This window comes from Alternaria ethzedia (genome assembly GCF_023757985.1).
Source record: "Alternaria ethzedia strain BMP 0044 chromosome Unknown scaffold_2, whole genome shotgun sequence".
In the NCBI taxonomy this organism is placed as follows: Eukaryota; Fungi; Ascomycota; class Dothideomycetes; order Pleosporales; family Pleosporaceae; genus Alternaria; species Alternaria ethzedia.
In genome coordinates this window covers 142,162-161,969 of record NW_026056195.1, presented here as the reverse complement: position 1 = coordinate 161,969, position 19,808 = coordinate 142,162, and the positions used below count along the sequence as shown (strand labels likewise).

The following is a 19,808-nucleotide window of genomic DNA, read 5'->3' as shown; positions in this document are numbered from 1 at the left end:
TCCATAACCCGGGGGAAGACCTCATCAGGACCGGGCGCTTCGAGACAGACGTGGGGAACATGTTCGGGCGAGCTGCGTAGAATAAGAATGCCACAGATCTCGCAGATAAATGGCTCGAGATGTCAAACGTAGGACGATGTTGGTATACATTAAGCGAGGCCCATGTGGTTGGAGATCGAAGCTATGAGAGCCTTCTTTTTTTGCACAGACTAGGCCCAAAGCGCCGCTAGCTTACCCCACCATAGGATTCAAACGAGAGCAGCAAGGAGATTTACACCGAAACCAATGAATGACCTTTATCTTTTCGCTTATTTGCCAGTTTTGGACCTTCTCATCCGCTGCCCAACATTTCTGGACCCTGCGCTGTTGCGATTCTAGAATCTGTTCATGCAAAGGTGAGAGCCGCCACCAGTAGCTTCAACTAGCTCACATCGGAACCGTGGAATCATACCTTTACTACACGTTTGACACTTAAAGCCACAACTTCGCCACCCACTTGCCTACCAGGACTTCCGCCTGCTCTTTACTTTTTGGCGGCATTGACGCCGGCAGCGCCACCTCGAAGGCTACCATGGGACTCCTCGATCTTCCACCAGAACTTCTTGACCTGATCATTGACCGTACCGCACCTGATGGTCTTGAAAGCTTCGTACTTTCATGTAAGACTGTGTATGGACGCGCTGCGTCCCAGATCCGACAGCACAATGACATGCGCAAGACTTGGAGCCACACGACTAACATGAGCCGGACTCGTCGCGGTGACACATTGGCTATCCTGCACGACATCTCTCGCGATCCGATCATTGCTGAGTACATTGAGACTCTTTCTCTCTGGGATCACCGGCAAGACGATGAAATGCCGGAGGATACCACCCCGCACAGTTTCCGCGAAGATGAGCAGGAGATGGAAAATATCAGAGATCTGCTGCGGCGCGCCGAATATTACGCCGATGCTGACGAGGAAGAGTGGTGGGGTCGCATTCTGGAAGAAGACAGAGCGGGCGACCAGTCGAATATGGACAAGTTGTATGCGACCGTCGCTTTGTTAAGTCTTCTACCCAACCTGAAGACGCTGCAACTGCCTGATAGGTGGCATGAGGTCAGGGAAGGTGAGGGCGCCGAGGCTCTTGTTTCTAATGTGCAGTCGCTTGTCGCCATGTCCAATGCAGATGGGCACCGGCAGAAGCCCCTGGCTCGGCTCGAGACTTTGTTACCGTTCGTGGAGGAAGGGTATGACGTCAGAGTTGGCTTGCAATGTCTCGCGCCTTTCATGACTCTCAATAGTATACGAAACATCTACGCTGTCAGCTGCGTTGCGGTTGACGAGGATTGGGGAGGTGTTCCCTTCAACTGGCTCAACCCAAATGTCAAATCTCCCTTGACCCGTGTCGAATTCGCCTACTGTTGCATGGACGCTACGGGACTCTCAGCCTTCCTCACAAACACACCAGCTCTCCAAGTCTTCAAGTACTCACACCAAACAAAATGGGATGGTCTTGAACACGACTGGAACGCGGGCGAAATGATCGAGACCCTGGCGAACTACAACAGCGATACCATTGTTGACCTCGCTATTACCATTGACGAGCTGCATGGCGAGATTGTAAACGGTCTTTCCTCGTTCCTGCGCTTTACGAAATTGCAAAAGCTAGAGGTGGACGTTGAATGCTTCTGTGGACCACCACTGGAGAGCGGACAGCGCCAGGGCCGTGATGCGCATATCCCAACTGGCGCGAGGACGTGGAGGCATATCGACATCCCCTGCATGGGCGACATGCTTCCGGAGAGTATGAGAGAGCTGCATGTCAACACAAACTTCCCAGAGCCGTCTGAAGAGTCCCTCAGGGCTCTGTTCAAGAACATTGTGGTGCGACGTAAAGACAAGCTCATCAACTTACATACGGCGATCATCCGACAATACGGGTCATCCAGTGCGGGAAAGATTGCCGAGAGCCATGATGTCATTTTGGAAGTATTCGGCGCCGATGGTGACAACCTACTCCCAAGGTCCATGATGCCACTGTGGAAAAGAGAATTCAACAGTCGCGTCGGCGGGATCGTATTCACAAATAGCTAGAGCGGGGGCCTGGCGTCAACTGGAAGATCGCAACATTCTAGGTGCGCTGGGCAGCTGGCTCACGAATCAGAAGACGCGGGTTTTGACAAGTGCGGTGTTGGTGTAGTACGCGATGCTGGAAGCGACCTCGGGAGGTGCTTGTGTGTAGGCAGTGGTGATTCTGGGAAGTGCCAGAGGTTATGGCTGGCTATTGCCGATTCAGAAATCTCTGTACATGTATCAACAAAAATCAGTATGTCTTGAAAGGAATGAGGATGTAAGAACAACCTTCCAGTGATCGCGAATGTTGTGATGCCCCTGCATAGTCAGCATGATAGCGCGAGTCACGATTGCGTCATACTAGCGCCCTCTAACCAGCCACCTCGCGCATTGACAAAATCATCGAATAGCAAAGTAGGCTCGAAACATATAACACTGAACAAACCAGTAGCTACGACCGTGCTAATCTCGAAGCCATGGCAGTTGCGTGCTCATCCCGAACTGATCACGTCGCGCGAGCACCGGCCAGCATGACCCATCCTTGTTACAGCATACCGGAACAACAATCACAGCCCCACTACCTTTTATCAATGGTATGGTGAAAGCCGACCAGGAGGCTCTAACGTCTATCAATTTATCTGCTCAGAGAACTCAGATGGCGCGAGGCGCATGACTTCACCCAACGGCAGCTCTGGATTAGTAATGGCCGCAGCCCACTGAGACAGTAACACAATGTACAGCACGTGAACGATGCGAATATTGGTCTAGAGATGCGTTCAGTCAATGTGTGTGCATGACCAATGTCTCTCGCTCGACAGGTTGACCAAAGTATGGTTCACGTTGACTCACAGAACTTCGAACAGTCATATACTCATTCTTCAAAACCTGCGTTTCCTGCCCTTGTTCCATCATCTAAAGATATCGCCCCATCAACTTCGAATATGAAGGTGCCACTTGAGATACTGCGCTGCATCTTAGAATTTGCAGGCGCGTCCTATAACCGTCACGAACTTCTCCAGCTGAGACTAGCCAATTGTATGTCCATTAGTCCTAATGGATCTCGTCGCATAGCTAACATCATCTAGCTCTATTCGACGAAGAAGTCCGCTCCATATTCTTCACCGACCATGGCCTCGAGTCAGTTCGATTCTACCTCCACTGCGGCGCGGCCTCTGGTCGTGAATGTGTTCGACAACCTTTCTGGGACAGAATTGATCGGTACTTTCGTTACGCATACCTCCAACATTGCGTCAAAATGCGGGGTGCTGAGTCCAGTCTCTTCGCGCATTCATTCGCTCCCGTATATGAGTCACAGCTCAAAATTCTGGGGATATCGGAAAGAGACCGTGCCACTAGACAAGAGAAGCTGGAATTGTGGACAGGCTTCTGCATGCATGAGTATTGGAAGGAAAGCAGGGTAGTCGTACACGCTTCCTCGTCAGATGGGGCAAAGAAGCTGCCACACTATGATGAATACACAGTGGATGACGACCCCGAAAAGCGGGTCGAGAATGACCGGAAGTTCCTCGAGATCTGTTGCGCCATTGTCGCCGACGAGGAAGATGCAGTGCTCGACGCATTCGCAGGCTTTCACAGCAGCGTAGACGATCTGAACTACTGTTTCGGCACGACCCTTCTTGGCTTCGCAGTTAGTACCGGACATACAAATATGCTCCGACTGCTCCTCCGCTCAGTAAAAAGCATAAAGCAAGAGCAGCTATACAAGTACCTCTTCATCGCCATCGCCGAGCTCGATCGCCCCAAGAAAATGATCGGCATTTTGCTCAACCACTCCATACAGCATATGAAAGATACAGCAGGAGGCAATGTCTTCGTAAGAAAAGACGTAGCAAGACGGATCCTCATCAAAGATCTCCTCATCTCAGCCAAGGCCAAACGCGACAAGCGTGTCTTCGATGAGATATACAAATGGATGGAGCGCGTTCCAAACTTTCACGGTAAACTCGTCATCTACGAGGCTTTCTTCAACCAGACTCTATACGATGAGAATACATGCGTATTTCTTCCCAAGCTTGATACTCTATCAAAGCAGGTTGACAAGATTCCGGGGACACGCGCCGTGATACCCCGGTACTACCTCAAAAGGCCATACCAGCGGCAGCTCGATAAGAAGTTTAGCGACGTGTATCGTGATGGCCGTTGGATGTTACCACGTCGCTGGTACGGGTACCGCGATTCCAACGTCCCGGGATATTGCATGAGCAACGGGTCGTCCATAGGAAGAGTGAAGTACATAAAGTTGACGAGCCCGCTGTTCAAAGCAGTGGCAAACAAGTCGCTAGATTGGGCTGATAGGCTGCTGTGGGCCGGTGCGGATGCGGGGTGCCAGGAAGATGGCGTGGGCTTACTAGACGTGGCATGGAATGCCGACATCAGGATAGAGGTTGCGCAGCTCATTTATGCGCATGGCTGGAGGCATAGAGATAGGGAGTGGGTGAGATGCGGAGATGCTCTAGTCTAGGATGAACTGCGAGTAAACTAATATCGAAACGCGCGTGCACTATCGTCAGTAACGTGCGCCAACTTCCGCCTTCCCCTTGCCCTTCCAGACTTTCTTCTCCTTGCTCTTGCGACCATCACCACTTCTGCTCCCTACGCGACTTCCCTCACCTTCTAGCTCTTTCCCAATCCTGTGAGCAGCCACACAGTATCAACTATCCAATATCATATCCGCAATATCTCCCCGATCAGCTTCTCGCGCCAGCTGCACAGCAGTCTTCCCTGCCCTATCTTCTACGTCGATATTCGCTCCTTTATCCAACAGGCACTGCACTATCTCCAAGCTGCCCTTCAAAGCAGCGATAGCCAATGCAGTCATACCTTCCCGACCTTGACTTCTGTGGGCGCGGCTACATCTGCGGTCAATATCCTCTTTGATCTCGTCTTCGGTAAGATTGTCTAGGAGGATCTCCATGACTGACATGCGGCCGATCTCGGCGGCGACATGGAGAGCGGTCATGCCGAAGTCTTCGTATCGCATTCGTGCACCCCGCTTGAGCAGCTGGTCCAGACTCTTGATATCCACGTCTGCACCCGCATGGTGCAGCATGAGGTTGAGCGCGACGCCCTCCTCGATGACGCCTGTGTTGAAAGGAATCTTCGGCTGCGCTAGGAAGAGCTTGAGAGTGTGAATGTTGGGATACTTGACTGCGTACTTTAGCGGTCTAAGATCGCGGCCTTCAGGGTGGTCCATGGTGTCCTCGTTCAGAAGAAGATTTGCCATACGAGCGCTTCTGCGTTTGAGTGCCGTGTTCAGGGCCGTGCGAAGGTCAATCTGCTTTCCTTTGATCATCTTGTCAACGACTTCGTAGCGCAGTATTTCCTCGAGCATTCGCGGTTCGTGCTCCTCAGTTGCGTATTTGATGATGTGATACGCCTTCTCTTTCATGTTGGTCGTTATCAAGATCGGCCGTAGTAAGCGGTGGTCGCCGGAATCTATGATATCTTCGGCATAGGCGGTGTTGTTCCACGGAAAGAATCTCCCCGATGTCTTTCCGATTGCGAAGGTGATGGTAACTTCGAGCAACTCAAGGTCTCCCCTGTAACATGCGTTCCACAACATGTTCTCGATATCTTTTTCGGGCAGCTCTGGGAATCGTGAATCAAGCTTGCTGAAGATGATGTTAGCTAGCTTTGCACTAGAGATAGCTGCGAAGGTACATTGGCCAGTTGTGGTGAAGGAGACCTCATTTGAGAGAATCTCTGCCATCCTAACGTGATTGTGCAGGATAGCAATATCGAGCGGTTCTAGACCCTGTGCGTCCTGGGTGGTCGCGTACTCTTCAAATAGCCAGTCTTGACCGGCATTGTCCAAGATCTCAACGAGGTCGAGGAGAGCGAACATGTGGAGGGGTGTTGTGTAACGCCGCCGGAGATCAGAGTACCGAGAGATACCGTAGTTCCAGGCCATGAACATGATCCACCACTTCTCCAGGATTGTTGAATTGGGACCGAAATATCTCAGTATGAGGTCCATACGGTTTTGCTCGGTGTCTTTGGAAAGCTTGAGATGGTCAGCCCAGTGCATTGTCGCATACTTTAGAACAGCAGAGGCCTGAGACATCCAGGAAGATTCGTCGTCGTTCTCCAGGTCTGCTATGTCGATTTGCGTAAGACCAACCTCGATCGCATCTAAACACTCCTTTGCAAGCCTGGTGTGATAGTCAGCCGCGGATTTAGACTTTGAGCGCGCGAGCCATGCATCCGAATCTACAAACTCAATGCGATCGGGAGTGACTAGCAGCTTTGTCGGACAGGAATTGAGTAATCCGAAAACGGTGGACCAATTTTCCTCTGGAAAGAGATCCTGGAACTGTTCGGTCGTCGGTGGATGAAGGAACGCGGCAAGCAACTGTAGCGCTTTAGAACATAGTACTTGATCCTCGTTACTGAGGACTTTGAGGCGCTCATCAATCGTAAGCGAATGTGCAGACAAAGAGGGTTTGCTCCCTGCGTGCGCAGTAAGGTCGATGTTACTGAACGTCGCACCATCCAGAGGGGTGCTGGTAGTGACGAGAATTTTGAACTTGGCTCCAGCTTCCGGACAGCCTTCAAGCGGGAGTGTAAGGGTCAGCAGTTCAATGATGAGAGATCTATCTTCCGTGTCGCATTCCTCCAGGCCATCCAGTATACAGTACGTAATTCCCTCGCTGTGCAGCTTCGCGGCGCGTCGCAAGAAAGCCCACATCATCCTGGCTTGATCGAGGTAAGTAGAAAAGTAGACGGGATCGTCGACGCATTCGCAAAAGTCTTTCATCATGATAGGCCGTTGTTGAAGAAGCTGGGACATCCAGCCTTTCAATACTGCGCTGGCAGTCCTGCGTTGTTGGAAGGGACGATGACAGAAAAAGTAGAGAACCTGAGTCTTGGAAGATGCCGATGACTGCAGACCTTGCAGGTGGTCCACAACGAACAAAGCTGCTGAGGTCCTGTCAATCTTGGTGCCTCCAGAGATCTGTACGCGTAGCTGATCGGTAGTGGGTCCAAGCCACTTTGCAAATTCGCTGTCATCTATCGTCCATTTGTGATCTCCGGTCGGTCCTAGTGAGCTTTTGAGGGTGTCGAAGTGGTGGGTAGGATCAAAAGGTCTTACCGCCCGTTCGATCTTGTCTATCCCCGGCAGCATTAACATGTAACCTCATTTGAGTGATGTGAGGGCAAAAAGGAGCAACTTACCTGTTGAGCTCGGCTCCTTCTTGTCGCTGGACTGAAGCATGTATGGACTGTTGAGACGTAAGCAATCCTTCGGTATGAAGTCTGGCTCGGCGATCTGTGGCTGTGCGTTTTCTGGCTCCATCATGGATACAATGATGGGTTTTACTATCTCTCAACCGCTGAGAGCAAGGGCAGACGAATACTTATACTTTTCATCTTGATGTTTGGTTAGGTATCATGTCATGTAGCAGTTGCGCTTTGCTATTCACACGCATTGCTAGCAATAGCAGTGCATGGAGTTGCGGACAATAGCATACGGGTGGCAAAATAAGGTTCAATAAGGAACGCGGGAGGTATCTCAAAGCTAGTCGATAGAAGAGATGAAATCTCGCGCTGGCTTGGTGTATGCTGTCGGGTGGAGGTCAGAGTGTTGTTGTGGTAGCCGCGATCACACCAGCAGGAAGGTTCGCGGAAGTCTCACGTGACGGCGCGACAAGCGATTTGTGGCTTCGGCGCGCAAAGCCGTCGCAATTGGCCGGGAAGTATTTGCGCAAGCAGGATCTGGCGCAGGGCGATCCAGTCGGATAAGGGAAATAGGCGAGGAAGAAACAAGTATTGGCGGGTAGAGATGGTCAACTGGGAGGAGCAAGGTTCCAGGTACGAGGTTGAGATGAGGTCAAATTGAGCTTTCAGGCGTTGCGCCTCCCGCGGAGCGTTGCGGATGGCTTTTGGCGGCATCGCGATGGTGAACGGCATGGGCGATGCATCGCGAAAACATTGATCAGTAAAGGAGCCATGCATGGGGAGATCGGCCGAATATTGAGTGTCGCGATGTTGCGCGGTGCGGGCGGTGGTGTTGAGGTTCAGCCTCCTATTATTGGGCCCCAGCCCCCATAACAAGATGAATAATTGCATCATGGCGTCGTAGTCAACCAGCGCACTACTGTGTCAAATCCCCAAGCGCGCCCTGCTTTTCTCACCTCTCTTACCTGGGACGGATTTTCGGCATCTTGCAATTGCTTAACTGTCTTGTTCCTTCTCGAGCATTGTGTTGTGTGTTCTGCATCACACCAAATTGATCTACCTCCCCCACAACTAGCGCCGGCATCGTCGGTTCCAGGCCAGGAACTGCTGTTCCCCCAGACGACGGCCCCCCAAACACGCCAAATACCAACACCACCACTTTGCTGCCAGCGCGCATTCTCGCGGCCAGTGTCGCATACTGCTCGACCTCAACATGCCGGCCGTACGCGATCCCCTCAGCTTCCTCGCCAACATGGCGCCCCGCGACTCCAGCCTTAGCGCCCGACAGCCTGCCTTCGACGTGCCAGCGATTGTCTTCGATGCGCCCAAGGCAGCCCCCATTGCCAAGCGACAGAATGTTATATATGCCCAGCAGGGTATAATACCCACCTACTACAACACCGACGGTCCCGAGCCCGGCACCGTTGTCGGCATCGTGCTCGGCAGCGTCGCCGGCTTTCTCCTGATCTGCTGGCTCATCCAGTCCCTGATGAACACCAACAACAAGACCGGTACGACCACGGCCATGGCCGGGGAGGAAGAGATTGTAGTGCGCAGGCCACGACGCAATTCACATGGCGGACGCTCGTCGCGACGCCGTTCCGAAGTCCGCGAGATTAGCAGGAGCCCGAGGCGGAACAGTGGACGCTCGCAGATCATCGTTGAGGAGAGGAGGGGCGCGCCACCGAGAGCGAGGAGCATCATTGTGGAGGGACGGCAACGCGTTCCAGGCGACGATGTCGTTGAAGTCATCGAGGAACACGATGAGTACCGCGAGAGGAGAGGCGCCCGGAGAGGCCCGGGATACCGGTGAGTGATTGAAACGCTATCCTTTGAAGACGTAGATTTACTAATGCATCCAGGTGAACAGATACTGAACAGTAACTCCATCGCGCCTCATACCATCTACCAAACGCCCCATATCCCACCAACATCCTTACGTGCGACCACTACCCACCGTCGCACCACAGATACCCCCAGAATACCCCTTTGCTTCTGCCGCGTTCTTATCTTGCAGTACTTCCACCGATATATCTTCTTCTTTGTACCATAATACGGGCTCTTCTCAACACTTGGCGTTCAAGCGGCGGCATTGAAGGCGACGACATCCAGTTTGAAAGTGAAGGAATGGGAAAATGGAGATGTTACGTATGACGCATCATGTATAGCGAGACGCGCCTCTGATTTGGACGTATGGGAAATGATTGCAGAACTTCTTATTTGCAGATGAATAGTCAATATATGATCCATGAGATCGAATTATCAGTAGCCGGCTGGACCTCACCGTGACGTTGCAGTCGCTCTTTCCTCATAAGGTCGCTCACCCCGACTGGCCCCACTTTTTGCTGGACTATTGTAAACAAACCGCGACACTCACTCCACTACCATACTCTACACCGACAACTCCACGGTTTGTCTGCAAGCGCAAACCACTCATTCAACTTCAAGCGCCCGGCTCGACTGTCGTCTATCGGTCGCAGCAAAGGTACACATCAGCTAGGCCTCCCGCTCAAGAAACTCACCTGACATATCTATAGATGGCTGCGTCGGGACACTTCAGGCTGCTTGACCTCCCGAGGGAGCTGCGCGACATAATCTACGAGTACGCACTCACCGAGCAAGCTGGGCTTGTTCTCACGGAACCCTCTCCCTCTCGTCTCCGTGCAGCAGACAATCCGCGAGGCCCCGATCCGAATCCACTCAAGTTCGTTTGTCGTCAGCTGTACGCCGAGACCAGGGGCCTCGGTTTGAGACATAACAAGATAACTTTCCCCGGTCCATTCAGCTACGAACTATTCGACAAGTTTACTAAGAAGTTCTGTTCCGCTGCGAATTTTGGACGAGTTGGAAGGGTCGCGATCTTGCAGACGGCACCTAGCAGACTGCTCAACGAATTGCAGGGGGCAGATACGATCAGCAAGAAATATCCAGCCCTGTCCGTGGAGGTGCGACTTGATTGGCTTTCCGACCAACAGAGTTTCCAGGGTTGGTGTTGGTGGGGCAGCGTGGTTCAGCGTGCAATAAAAGGCACGTTTCCTGTTCTTGCCAGTGCAGAGCTCAGGGATAGCGCGAGCCGCGCGGCACAGTATCGCAGTGCCTTTCGAGGTGGCTTTTGGGCGGAGTCGACGGCTGTACAAGTGTTTCCTAGGAGTTTTGACGAGGAAGAACTCCGGCGCACTGCTCCCTACTCTGACATTGATGATGTCGATGATTGGATTGCGCAGTGTAAACAGTGGTTCCAGGAGGGTTTCTGAGTCGTTGCCAATGCTTCTTGGATATCACGGCGCGTCCATCAGTGAGACGGCGAAAAGGTTCAACTTGGGCTTGTCTTTCAGAAAACATCCAAGGGACTCCGGCTGCAAGAGTACACAAGCAGCCATGTCCAGGTTCTAACGGCTTTCGCGAAGATGGTCGCCAAGTCTACACATTGATCAGGGCTCATACTACACAATTCCTCAATACTTCTGCTTGATTTGATATCTTCAATCCTTTCGTTGTGACGTCACACATGCAGTCGCTCCTTCCATATGAGTCTCTGTGGTCCGCCAAGCCTCAGAGCAAACGGGCTAGTCTCCTAGACAACAACACTGAGACTCTACTTGCCTCTCCGCTTCTCCTCCTCCTCACACTACTTACTGTCGCCGACACTCAGTATGCGCCTCCCACCCTCACAGCCACTCGCCACAGGCGGCTCAGCACCACCGTCGGTCCCAAACCGCCTACTCGCTCTACCGAGAGAACTCCGCGATATAATCTATGAGGGTAAAGTAGTCGCCACGAATAGCTCTTAAGATATCTTGCTAACCTATTACTAGTATGTAGCTCCCTTGCTATGCTTTGCCAACGCCGTGCTGAGACGTCTTACTATTCGTGCTAACAGCTTAATAGTACGCCCTCACGGAAGATAGAGGCCTCCTTCTCATCGAAACCCACCCGAAGAGCTTCAGAGGCCATCGACTCTACGAACACTGGGTTGAATCTAACCGCCTCAAATATGTCTGTCGCCAGCTATACGACGAAACCAAGGGCTTAGGTCTAAGACTAAACGACCTGGCTTTTCAGTCTGACCGGCAGATCGCAGACTTCTATACATTCATTACTGCGTGCTCGGTGGGTCAGCAGCAATGCATTCGTCAAGTCACACTATGCGACGAATATTCGAGTTCCTCGGGATGGGTGAGCTCATGGAACAAGGGAGTCGAGATATTGGCGCCATATGTCGCCTTTTGGCCCGGTATCAAGTTTCACTTATATGTCGGCTCTCTCGGCGAAATCGAATCCGCCGATATGTGGCTTATGAAGGCTGCCGGCCTCCTGTACGCCAGACACATGCACGAGAACCATGCTGTTCTCTCTCCGTTCATGCGCAGGATGGCCGTTCGTCTTGGCTCTGATCGAGAGGAGCCAATCCCGAGTCATATCCGCATATTCCCTGGTACAGGGCCTGGCGACCTTATCCAACCTGTCTTCAGTGAGGAAGACATACAGAGACATGGCGTAGCGCAGATCAAGCTCTGCATCAAAGAGATCGAAAAGTGGCAGCGAGAGGGTGTCTAGAAACATCAGAGTTTCTATGGCGAGTTAGGTATTTTCTCCAAATGATTCTTGGGGTTACGGAATGGTTTGCTAACTACACAGACTCCGGTGTGTATCATTAATTCTCGGAACTCGCGTTGTAGGGTGTAATCATCACTTGGATTCGGCTTTTGCAATACAAATACCTGGATGGACTATCTGGGACGGGAGACGAGTGGCATCAAAGTGTCGGAGATATTTGCGATATTAGGGAGGCGAACAGGTCTCGACGAAGTAGTCGAAGACTTGGGTCTGAGATACGAGAACAACACGAAAAGCATTCATGCACCATGAGAAGACTGCAAGTGATTTAATGATAATGTATTGAGGGCATGCACCATATTGGCATCCCGTTTCCCGTCCCACAGATGGACACTCATACTGAATTACAACTGATAAATTCTTAGGCCGTCACAGTCCACTCCAAACGTGAACGCATCTTCTCCATCATAGCCTCATTCCCTTAACCAGCCATCTAGACCTGGTTCTCGTTGCGCTCGGCAGGCTCCAAGATACCACCGTGGGTACCAGCCTGCTCGGCCTTGCTGAAGTTGCGACCACCAGGACCCATGTGCAGCCTGTCAGTGTCGACAAGGCCGTCCTTAGCCAAGCTCGACGCATCCCACTTGGCGCTGGTAATAGGGTTGACGTGGATCATGTACATGGTGTCGATCTCCTCGAGCGAGCGGCCCTTGGTCTCAATCATGAAGAAGTAGACGACGAAGAAGAGCAGGACGAGCGAGACAGCGAAGACGAGACCGTAGAAGTAGTCGATGCGGTCGGTGATGAGGGTAGAGCAGAAGGAGATGATGAAGTTGAAGAGCCAGTTGGAGGCGGTGGCGAGACCCATGCAGGTAGCGCGGTAGCGGGCAGGGTACAGCTCTCCGACGATAGCCCAGACGAGGGGGCCCCAAGTGGTGGCGAAAGCGGCAATGAACAGGCAGGTGAAGACAATCATGACGTTTCCGGCAGCGGGCGTGCTCTGGGGAAGGTTCTGGTCGAGGGCGTAGTGACCGACGAAGGAGTAGATGAAGAGGCACATGGCCATCCAGGCAGCACCGACCATCATGGCCTTTCTGCGGCCGACGTTCTCGACGACCCAGAGACCGAAGATGGTAGCGACGACGTTGACGGTTCCGAGGATGATGGAGGTGACGTATGAGTTGGAGAGGCCGGTGGCGGAGAAGATAGTTGTGCCGTAGTAGAAGAAGTAGTTGGCACCTGTCAACTGTTGGCCGGCTTGAAGAACCATACCGAGCAGAGTGCGGTACAGCATGCGGGGGCCGGTGAAGATCTCGTGCCATGGGTGGTCACCGCCAGCAGACTCAGCCTCGAGCTTCTCTTGGATCTCAGCAATCTCGGCGTCGATGAAGGCGCTGTGGGGGTCGACACCGTTGAGACGGGCCATGTTCATGCGAGCCTCGTCGACCTTGCCCTTGCGGTATGCGTAGCGGGGGGACTCGGGGAGGAGGAGGATGGTGCTACCGAGGATAATGGCCCAGAGTGCGGAAAGACCGTTGGGAATGCGCCATTGAGCGCTGTTGACGTAGTCCTTCTCCGTGCCGTAGTTGACCATGTATGCGGTCCAGATACCGAGTGTGATGAACAGTTGATAAGAGGAGACAGTGGCACCACGAATACGCTTGGGGATCGACTCGGATTGGTACATGGGGACGACGGTGGAAAGAGCTCCGATACCGAGACCGGCAGTGAAGCGACCCATGGCGAACTGAACCCAGACGTTCTTGCTGGTGATTTCGATAATGACACCGATGATGTAGAAGAAAGCGGAACCGGAGATAGTAAGACGACGACCGAAGGTATCAGCGAGAGGAGCTGAGCCTAAGCATCCGAAGAGAGTACCGACACTGGGAGATTGTTAGACGCGTTCATCGCGTTGCGGAAGAAGTGACTTACGCAAGAAGACCGACAATGGCACCAGAGCGGACAGCAGAGAACTCGTTGTTCTCACCGCCGAAACGCGCCTTGAAGTCGTCCATCTCGAGGAAACCAGAGATCTGTCCAGACTCATATCCGAACATGAATCCACCGATACTGGCACAAGCACCGAGGATAACGGCAATGGCAGGCACGCGGCCCTTGGGCTCGAGATCCGCAGCCTGGACGGTCTCAGAGTTTCCCCTGGGAGGTGTGTCCGCGGGAGTGGCGGTGTTGGGTGTTCCCTTCTCGTGGATCTCCTCCTCGGTCGCCTTCTTCTTGAAGAAACGCGACATGACCGTCATGTTGAGCGCGTGGTAATTAGGAATCAATAGAGAAAAGCAAAAGGGTATCGAGCAAAAGTCGAGCTGGTCTGCAGCGCGGGGTATACGTCTCAAACAAAGTGAGCTGGAGAGAAGCTGGAGAAGAGGAGACCAGTGTGGGCTGTGAGGAGAAGGCTGCACCGTATAAATAGCAGAAAATGCATGCGGAGACGGGTTCGTAGGGTCTATTGACAGTGGAGCCCCAGTGTCAGTCTCATCCGCATATCCATCCGACTAACATTTTCCAGAACGCCCTAGCCATGGAGGCGAAAGGAGATATGCTCGCACGAGCGCCCTGACAACGGAGGTATGATGACATCGCATCGTGGAGCTGGAGCTGGCAATGGGGCAGCCTGTCACGAGCACGCTCGAGCCGGAGAGCTGCCGGTCGTGAATTTTCTTCATCGCGTAGTATCGGAATGGTTGCTGGACACGCCGAGAAGCACAGACAGTTGATAGTGCAACGATCGGCCCACTGCAGCTGTTGCAAGTATACCACCCTTCCGGTTCTGGTGGATTGCCCCTCGGGGTCGTATACGGGGTCGCATAGTTTGTGACCTTGCCCCAGTGACTCCAGTATCGCGTGCTGCAACGGTTTCCCCTTACACAGCCATTGTGGATGGTGATGATGGGGTGCGCTTCAGTATCGGCGAACTGCTCCATCCGAGTATCCAATGTTAGACTTCATCCAGCCGGCCTATGAGATAGCTTGGAGCTACCCGGGATGTTTCCTTATGCAGGGGCATAGACGCGTCTATAGTGCAGACGAGGCTGACAAGTGCCTCATATCGTTGGACAATATGCAAGACGTGTACGCACGGGCGTGACGGCACTCACTAGCTTCCGCAGAGCCTCAAGTCGCGTTGGATCGTTCACACCGGTGACAAGTCCATCTGGTCGCCATTGGAGGGTAGCCGGAACGAAAAGGTTGTTCTCCAGCTAGGGCAGCACGTTTTCGTCCTAGTAGCCGGTAACTGGTGCGCCAGAGCTTCTGCATTAGAAAACCGGGGGTGACAGTTCCTGCGGGATATCCAAATTCTTCGCGGAGCGCGGTAAATCGAGACTTGCGACGTCAGATGTCCACCTCTACGTCACCGTGATTTTTCATCGCTGGCAGCGCATCCTCGGTGTCGGCGGTACGAACTTGGCAGGTTTCCCAGCAAACGCCGGTCTTGGCCGACGCGCGATAAAAACCTCATCTCCGACTCCGAGGTTGCAGCGCTAGCGGCCCGCTGGGTGCATCCAAGCGTGAAAATCCTGAGCCAAGAGTCCTGAAGTTTCTGAGAAATACGGGTCCGTGTGGATCAATGCGAGAGCATCGTGAGATGAGCAATGTGACAGGTGCCGACATCCAGGTCACGCTTTCGCGTCGAGATTGTGAGACCGGGTGATGTTCGGGAGACCGAGGGGTTACCGGATGTTGGGAACGGCAGTATGTGGGATGACGGTTGTGGTGCGCATGTGGGGAGACACGTTGATGGAGTCTCCAGACACGTCTACGATGGTTAGCCTTGACTCCGTGCTATAGTAGACAGGTACCCCGTGGGTGGTGTGAGTATGGGGTGCCAACCGCAAACCGAAAGATGCGTGATGTGACCAAACAAGCAAAAATACGTACCAGTCTCAACCATTTGATTGAGCGCACCAATGCCAAAGAGCCATTTCTCTTAAGCTTGATAGCAACATGTCGCCGTCGTTCTGAAAAGAGCCAAACAGACGTTCCACCCCGTGGGGAGCGCGACCTCTTATACAAATTGCTTCGGACGGCTTTCCTCCGGCTGTGGAGATTCCTCGACCCCAGAGAGGCGCCGATCCACCAATGAATGATGTAGTCCCGTGATGAACGAGCCGACTGCCGTTTCTTTTGCCTAATGTACCGCCTCTTTTGAGCCTCCTTTCATCCTCTGCCTGAGTCGAGAAGCGCGAACTCTTCCCGCATGTCGGATGGCATCCTGCTTTGGGAAAGGTTCAGGCCACCTCCGCGAAGCGCGATGCTGCCGTGGTGAATGTCGCATAGGAGCTGTGAGGACGGTACCATTCGTAGAAGACTTTTGAGAAGGCGAGAGCCGTAGTAGCACGCCTCTCACAAACCCATGTATTTTCTTGCCTTCGCAATGGCTCCTGCAAAGCGTGTGTTGGCTCTTTCCCATCGGATGGGGCGGAATGGGGTGTGGAGAAGGAGCTCTGGGGTAATGCGGATTAGTTATCGCCAAGCCCCGCTAGCCACCAGAAATGACATGACAGCGTGCTTTCCCTTGACACATCTTTTTCCCAGTCAACGCATGAAAGCACTCGAACTTGGACGACGCATACTCCCTACTCATCGCACCCGTTTTATGAATGACATGCGTTGAATCGCGATGCCTAACACTCTGCTTCATCACGATACTAGCCATATATACTCCGTCCCGGCGCATGGTAGCTAAGCTTCCAGAATGGGTCACAGTGCACGTGCAACTTTCGCGCGGGCATATTCATATCATGGGTCAGGGATTGGGTGTCTTATATTCGATGTACCTATCTGATTGCCCTCATGCTAGTATCGGCGTGTTACCTCGGGTGTGAAGAACTCGAGAAACTATAGCACTGCCCAGACATCTCCAAACTCTCGTCATACAAGCACTTCTTTCCGGCTGTCCTTCTTGTTGCCGATGCGGCGCGTGTTGTTCATGAGCAGCATGCCTCAGATGCCGTTTTTGTACCACTCCCTGATCTGCGCGACCCAATCCTCGAACCCCTTCTTCTTCTGAAGATACGAGTACCGCACTTCGGCTTCATCGTACTCCTCCATCGGATAAACCTTGATGTTTCCCGAGAGCAGTCTTCCTCCTGAGCGGAACCTCCATAACCTCATATTTGTGTTCTTGTGCATGTGTCTTGCCATCTTTCTAATTTCGCTTGCAACACCTGCATCAACCTGGAAAGGCAGCTTTTTCCTTCGCAGAACACGCTGTAGCGCCGCCCCGGCAACAAGCAAACCGCGACATCCAAGATCCTTTCGTAGAGCTTGCGTAAAGATAGCCACTTCGAGCTGCGGATTTCTTTGGCAGAAAAAAACGAAGTCATCAAAGGGTATATCCGAGAGAAAGCGGTCTGTGGGTCGGTCATGCTTGTAACACTCAAGTTGCCGAGTTCCAGGAACGAGGGTTTGGCTAAAGGTGTTATAGGAAGAGTGAAAGGACGCGTCAGCCGGCGAAACACCCATCCAAGCAGTCTCTGTGCGAAGCTGCCTACAAGTGTGCTTGAGTGTATTGAACTGGTGTAATCGCGTTGCGTGGGCCTTGTATGGTGCCTTGTGAAGATTACCAATCACACGTAGCGGTTTTGAGTCCTCCAGTGCGTATTCATAGATCCTGTTGCGTATCTCGCCAGGTAATCGGAGAAGCGGACTATGGAACTGAGGCAGGATCGATTTTGGCACTAGCAAAAGTGTTAGTGTCGTAGAAGTGATTGCAATAGGTGAGATTACCTGCGCCGCTGCCCTCGGCACTCGCAGTCGCCATTGACTGAGCTATACTGTTGATCGCTGTCGCTGTTTATCGTTCTTGCAATGCCGGGACAAAGAGTTTGGAGGTTGCTACAGCGAAATCGCGTGGAGGCAAGAGCAAATGCGGAGGCTAAGCGAGGGTAGAGATCCAATCACAGAGGGAGGAAGAGCAAGCGGTAGTAGTACCCGTGAATCTCCTGAGGTCCACAACCAGGAGCGCCAAAAGAAGAGGGCAGGCCGGGTTGCAGCAGCGGCGGCGGGCGATACGTGGCTGGGTTCTGTCGCGGGTGCAGAGGGTGGTCCTTGGCAGGGCTCAGCGCACTGACGTGAAGTGAATGTAAGTTAACGCCCGCAGCCGTGAAACCTCTAGTACGGTCGCGTTTGTATGGTGATAACGTGTTTTGCCAGGCCTGTAGTGCGGTATGCCAGGACACGTTGTGGTCGCAGCCTAATCGTCATTCCTAAACACACACCTAGTCATTATTTGCTACACGCAGTTTGAAATTGTAAACACATGTTAATTCGATGCATGTATGAAAGCTGTTCCCATATTCATCAAGCTATACATCCGCAGTCTACACTGCAAATCCCTCGTCGTGTTGCGGCATTGCCAGCGGTGTAGGCTGGATTGGCGTCGCTCAACGTTCGAGACTCTCAATGAATAGTTTGCGGCTATCCTCAATCTGTGCTTCCTGTTCTGCATCCAAATTTCCCCCATGTTCCCTGATGTAGTCAACAGCTGCTTTAACCTCATTGCAAAGAGCTTGGATCTAGCCCACCTAGGCAGTCATGAATTTGCGATCGGGGTGGATCGATCGGTTCCCGGTTCGTCCAGGTGTCTGATTTGGGTTGTTCAACTTGTAATTCGATGGGTGTGTTCAGTGTGGTAGCGAAGGCAGCTGTACCATGAGTGCGAGTCCCGTGATACCACGGTTGCCTCCCGGTTCGTCATCTGCTGTGCCGTGGTCGTTGATACGCCTCTCCAGTCCGGCTTCGCGCCGATCTTTGCGGCTGTTGGCTTTGTAGCGATGGCGCTGCGTGATGGCAGCGGTCGAGAGGGTGCGTGGGCTGCGTCACTAAGCACGTGATTAGCACACTAGCGCCTTGGCTAAACAGAAGCGACCCTCGGCGCGACACCAACATTTTGACCTCACCATCGACATCCACACCGCTGCGAACGACCATGAATACCACCATGGCAAATCATCCGCAGCAGCAATTCGGTCAAGGCCTTGGTAACGGTGGCGATGGCCCGCCTAATGAGAGGCAACATGATCATCCACAACGTGGACATTACGCGGAGAGTCTCCGCCCAATTGTAGTGCGCGACCGCCAGAAGTCGACTGACAAGGTGCGCTTTGATGAATACCAAGAGCCTGGCTATCATGCCGGCTATCAAAACAGCAGCTACGGCGCTGAGTATGGCCGTGTACCTGAGACATACGGTCCTCGAAGCAGTTTCGCTAACTCTAGGCATACCTACGACTACAGGCACCCAGTACAGAGTGGTCCCAGCCACAGGACTATTGAACGTAAGGAGACTCTGTTGAGGAAGTCATCCTCATCCCACGGCAGCCATCGTGATCGAACGCGTACGAGGGCTCGCCCTGCGCGTGAGGCGCCGAGCCGAGAGTCGGTCAGCGAGCGCATGGCCAAGATACTCGCACAGCGCAAGGCAGAGTCGAGTTCTTCATCTGCTCCAAAGGGTCAACCACCCACACTGCCCACGCCAGCACAAGGTGCTCAGGGCCAAGTACAACCGGATCTGGAACGCAGGTTCCAAGAGCAAGAGCAGCAATTTCAAGCTGCTATGACGATAACGCAGCAACAGGCGGCTGTTATCGTGGCAATGCAGCAAGAGCATGACCAGCTGAGGCGCGAACATGACATGCTGGTAAATCAGCTGAACGAGGCAGCGCGAAACGGTGCGTTTCCTGCTTTCGCCCCTGCACCACGTGCCCACATAGAGACGGCGGCTGAGCCGCTTAGACCAAATGTCCCGCAGTTCTCGCAGGGTCATGGAGGTGAGTATCACAGCATTCACATGCTATCAAGCCAAGAAGCCGAGTCGCTGCAGTCAGCACCTGGTCTTGGACAACAAATGGCCCCCTCGGGCTTTGGGAACGGTCTCACTCCGACGGGAGAGATCTCTCCCTCATTGCAGCCGTCCTCCAACGGCACGCGTCGCAATGGCGGCTTTACTCAGCCGCCGGGACCGAAGAACTGAAGG

At 53.1% G+C, this 19,808-nt stretch overlaps 7 protein-coding genes across 7 annotated transcripts; 5 read left to right on the top strand and 2 right to left on the bottom strand.

Moving 5' to 3' along the window:
* Positions 1-571: 571 nt before the first annotated feature.
* J4E87_000858 (uncharacterized protein) lies at positions 572-2,077 on the top strand (the record flags this gene model as incomplete). The annotated part of the gene is made up of 1 exon (XM_049372510.1): positions 572-2,077. The coding sequence occupies one exon, from the start codon at positions 572-574 to the stop codon at positions 2,075-2,077; it is 1,506 nt and encodes a 501-aa protein (XP_049237168.1).
* A 920-nt stretch (positions 2,078-2,997) lies between these two features.
* Positions 2,998-4,538, top strand: J4E87_000857 (uncharacterized protein; the record flags this gene model as incomplete). The annotated part of the gene is made up of 2 exons (XM_049372509.1): positions 2,998-3,091; positions 3,142-4,538. 2 exons carry the CDS (start codon positions 2,998-3,000, stop codon positions 4,536-4,538), a joined length of 1,491 nt encoding a protein of 496 aa, XP_049237167.1.
* A 189-nt stretch (positions 4,539-4,727) lies between these two features.
* On the bottom strand, positions 4,728-7,373 carry J4E87_000856 (uncharacterized protein; the record flags this gene model as incomplete). Its single annotated transcript, XM_049372508.1, has 2 exons — positions 4,728-7,186; positions 7,253-7,373. The coding sequence occupies 2 exons, from the start codon at positions 7,371-7,373 to the stop codon at positions 4,728-4,730; spliced, it is 2,580 nt and encodes an 859-aa protein (XP_049237166.1).
* Positions 7,374-8,468: 1,095 nt separating this feature from the next.
* Positions 8,469-9,068, top strand: J4E87_000855 (uncharacterized protein; the record flags this gene model as incomplete). Its single annotated transcript, XM_049372507.1, has 1 exon — positions 8,469-9,068. The coding sequence occupies one exon, from the start codon at positions 8,469-8,471 to the stop codon at positions 9,066-9,068; it is 600 nt and encodes a 199-aa protein (XP_049237165.1).
* Positions 9,069-11,011: 1,943 nt separating this feature from the next.
* J4E87_000854 (uncharacterized protein) lies at positions 11,012-11,812 on the top strand (the record flags this gene model as incomplete). Its single annotated transcript, XM_049372506.1, has 2 exons — positions 11,012-11,017; positions 11,144-11,812. 2 exons carry the CDS (start codon positions 11,012-11,014, stop codon positions 11,810-11,812), a joined length of 675 nt encoding a protein of 224 aa, XP_049237164.1.
* A 493-nt stretch (positions 11,813-12,305) lies between these two features.
* J4E87_000853 (uncharacterized protein) lies at positions 12,306-14,073 on the bottom strand (the record flags this gene model as incomplete). The annotated part of the gene is made up of 2 exons (XM_049372505.1): positions 12,306-13,698; positions 13,748-14,073. 2 exons carry the CDS (start codon positions 14,071-14,073, stop codon positions 12,306-12,308), a joined length of 1,719 nt encoding a protein of 572 aa, XP_049237163.1.
* A 4,700-nt stretch (positions 14,074-18,773) lies between these two features.
* On the top strand, positions 18,774-19,805 carry J4E87_000852 (uncharacterized protein; the record flags this gene model as incomplete). Its single annotated transcript, XM_049372504.1, has 1 exon — positions 18,774-19,805. The coding sequence occupies one exon, from the start codon at positions 18,774-18,776 to the stop codon at positions 19,803-19,805; it is 1,032 nt and encodes a 343-aa protein (XP_049237162.1).
* Between the last annotated feature and the right edge of the window lie 3 nt (positions 19,806-19,808).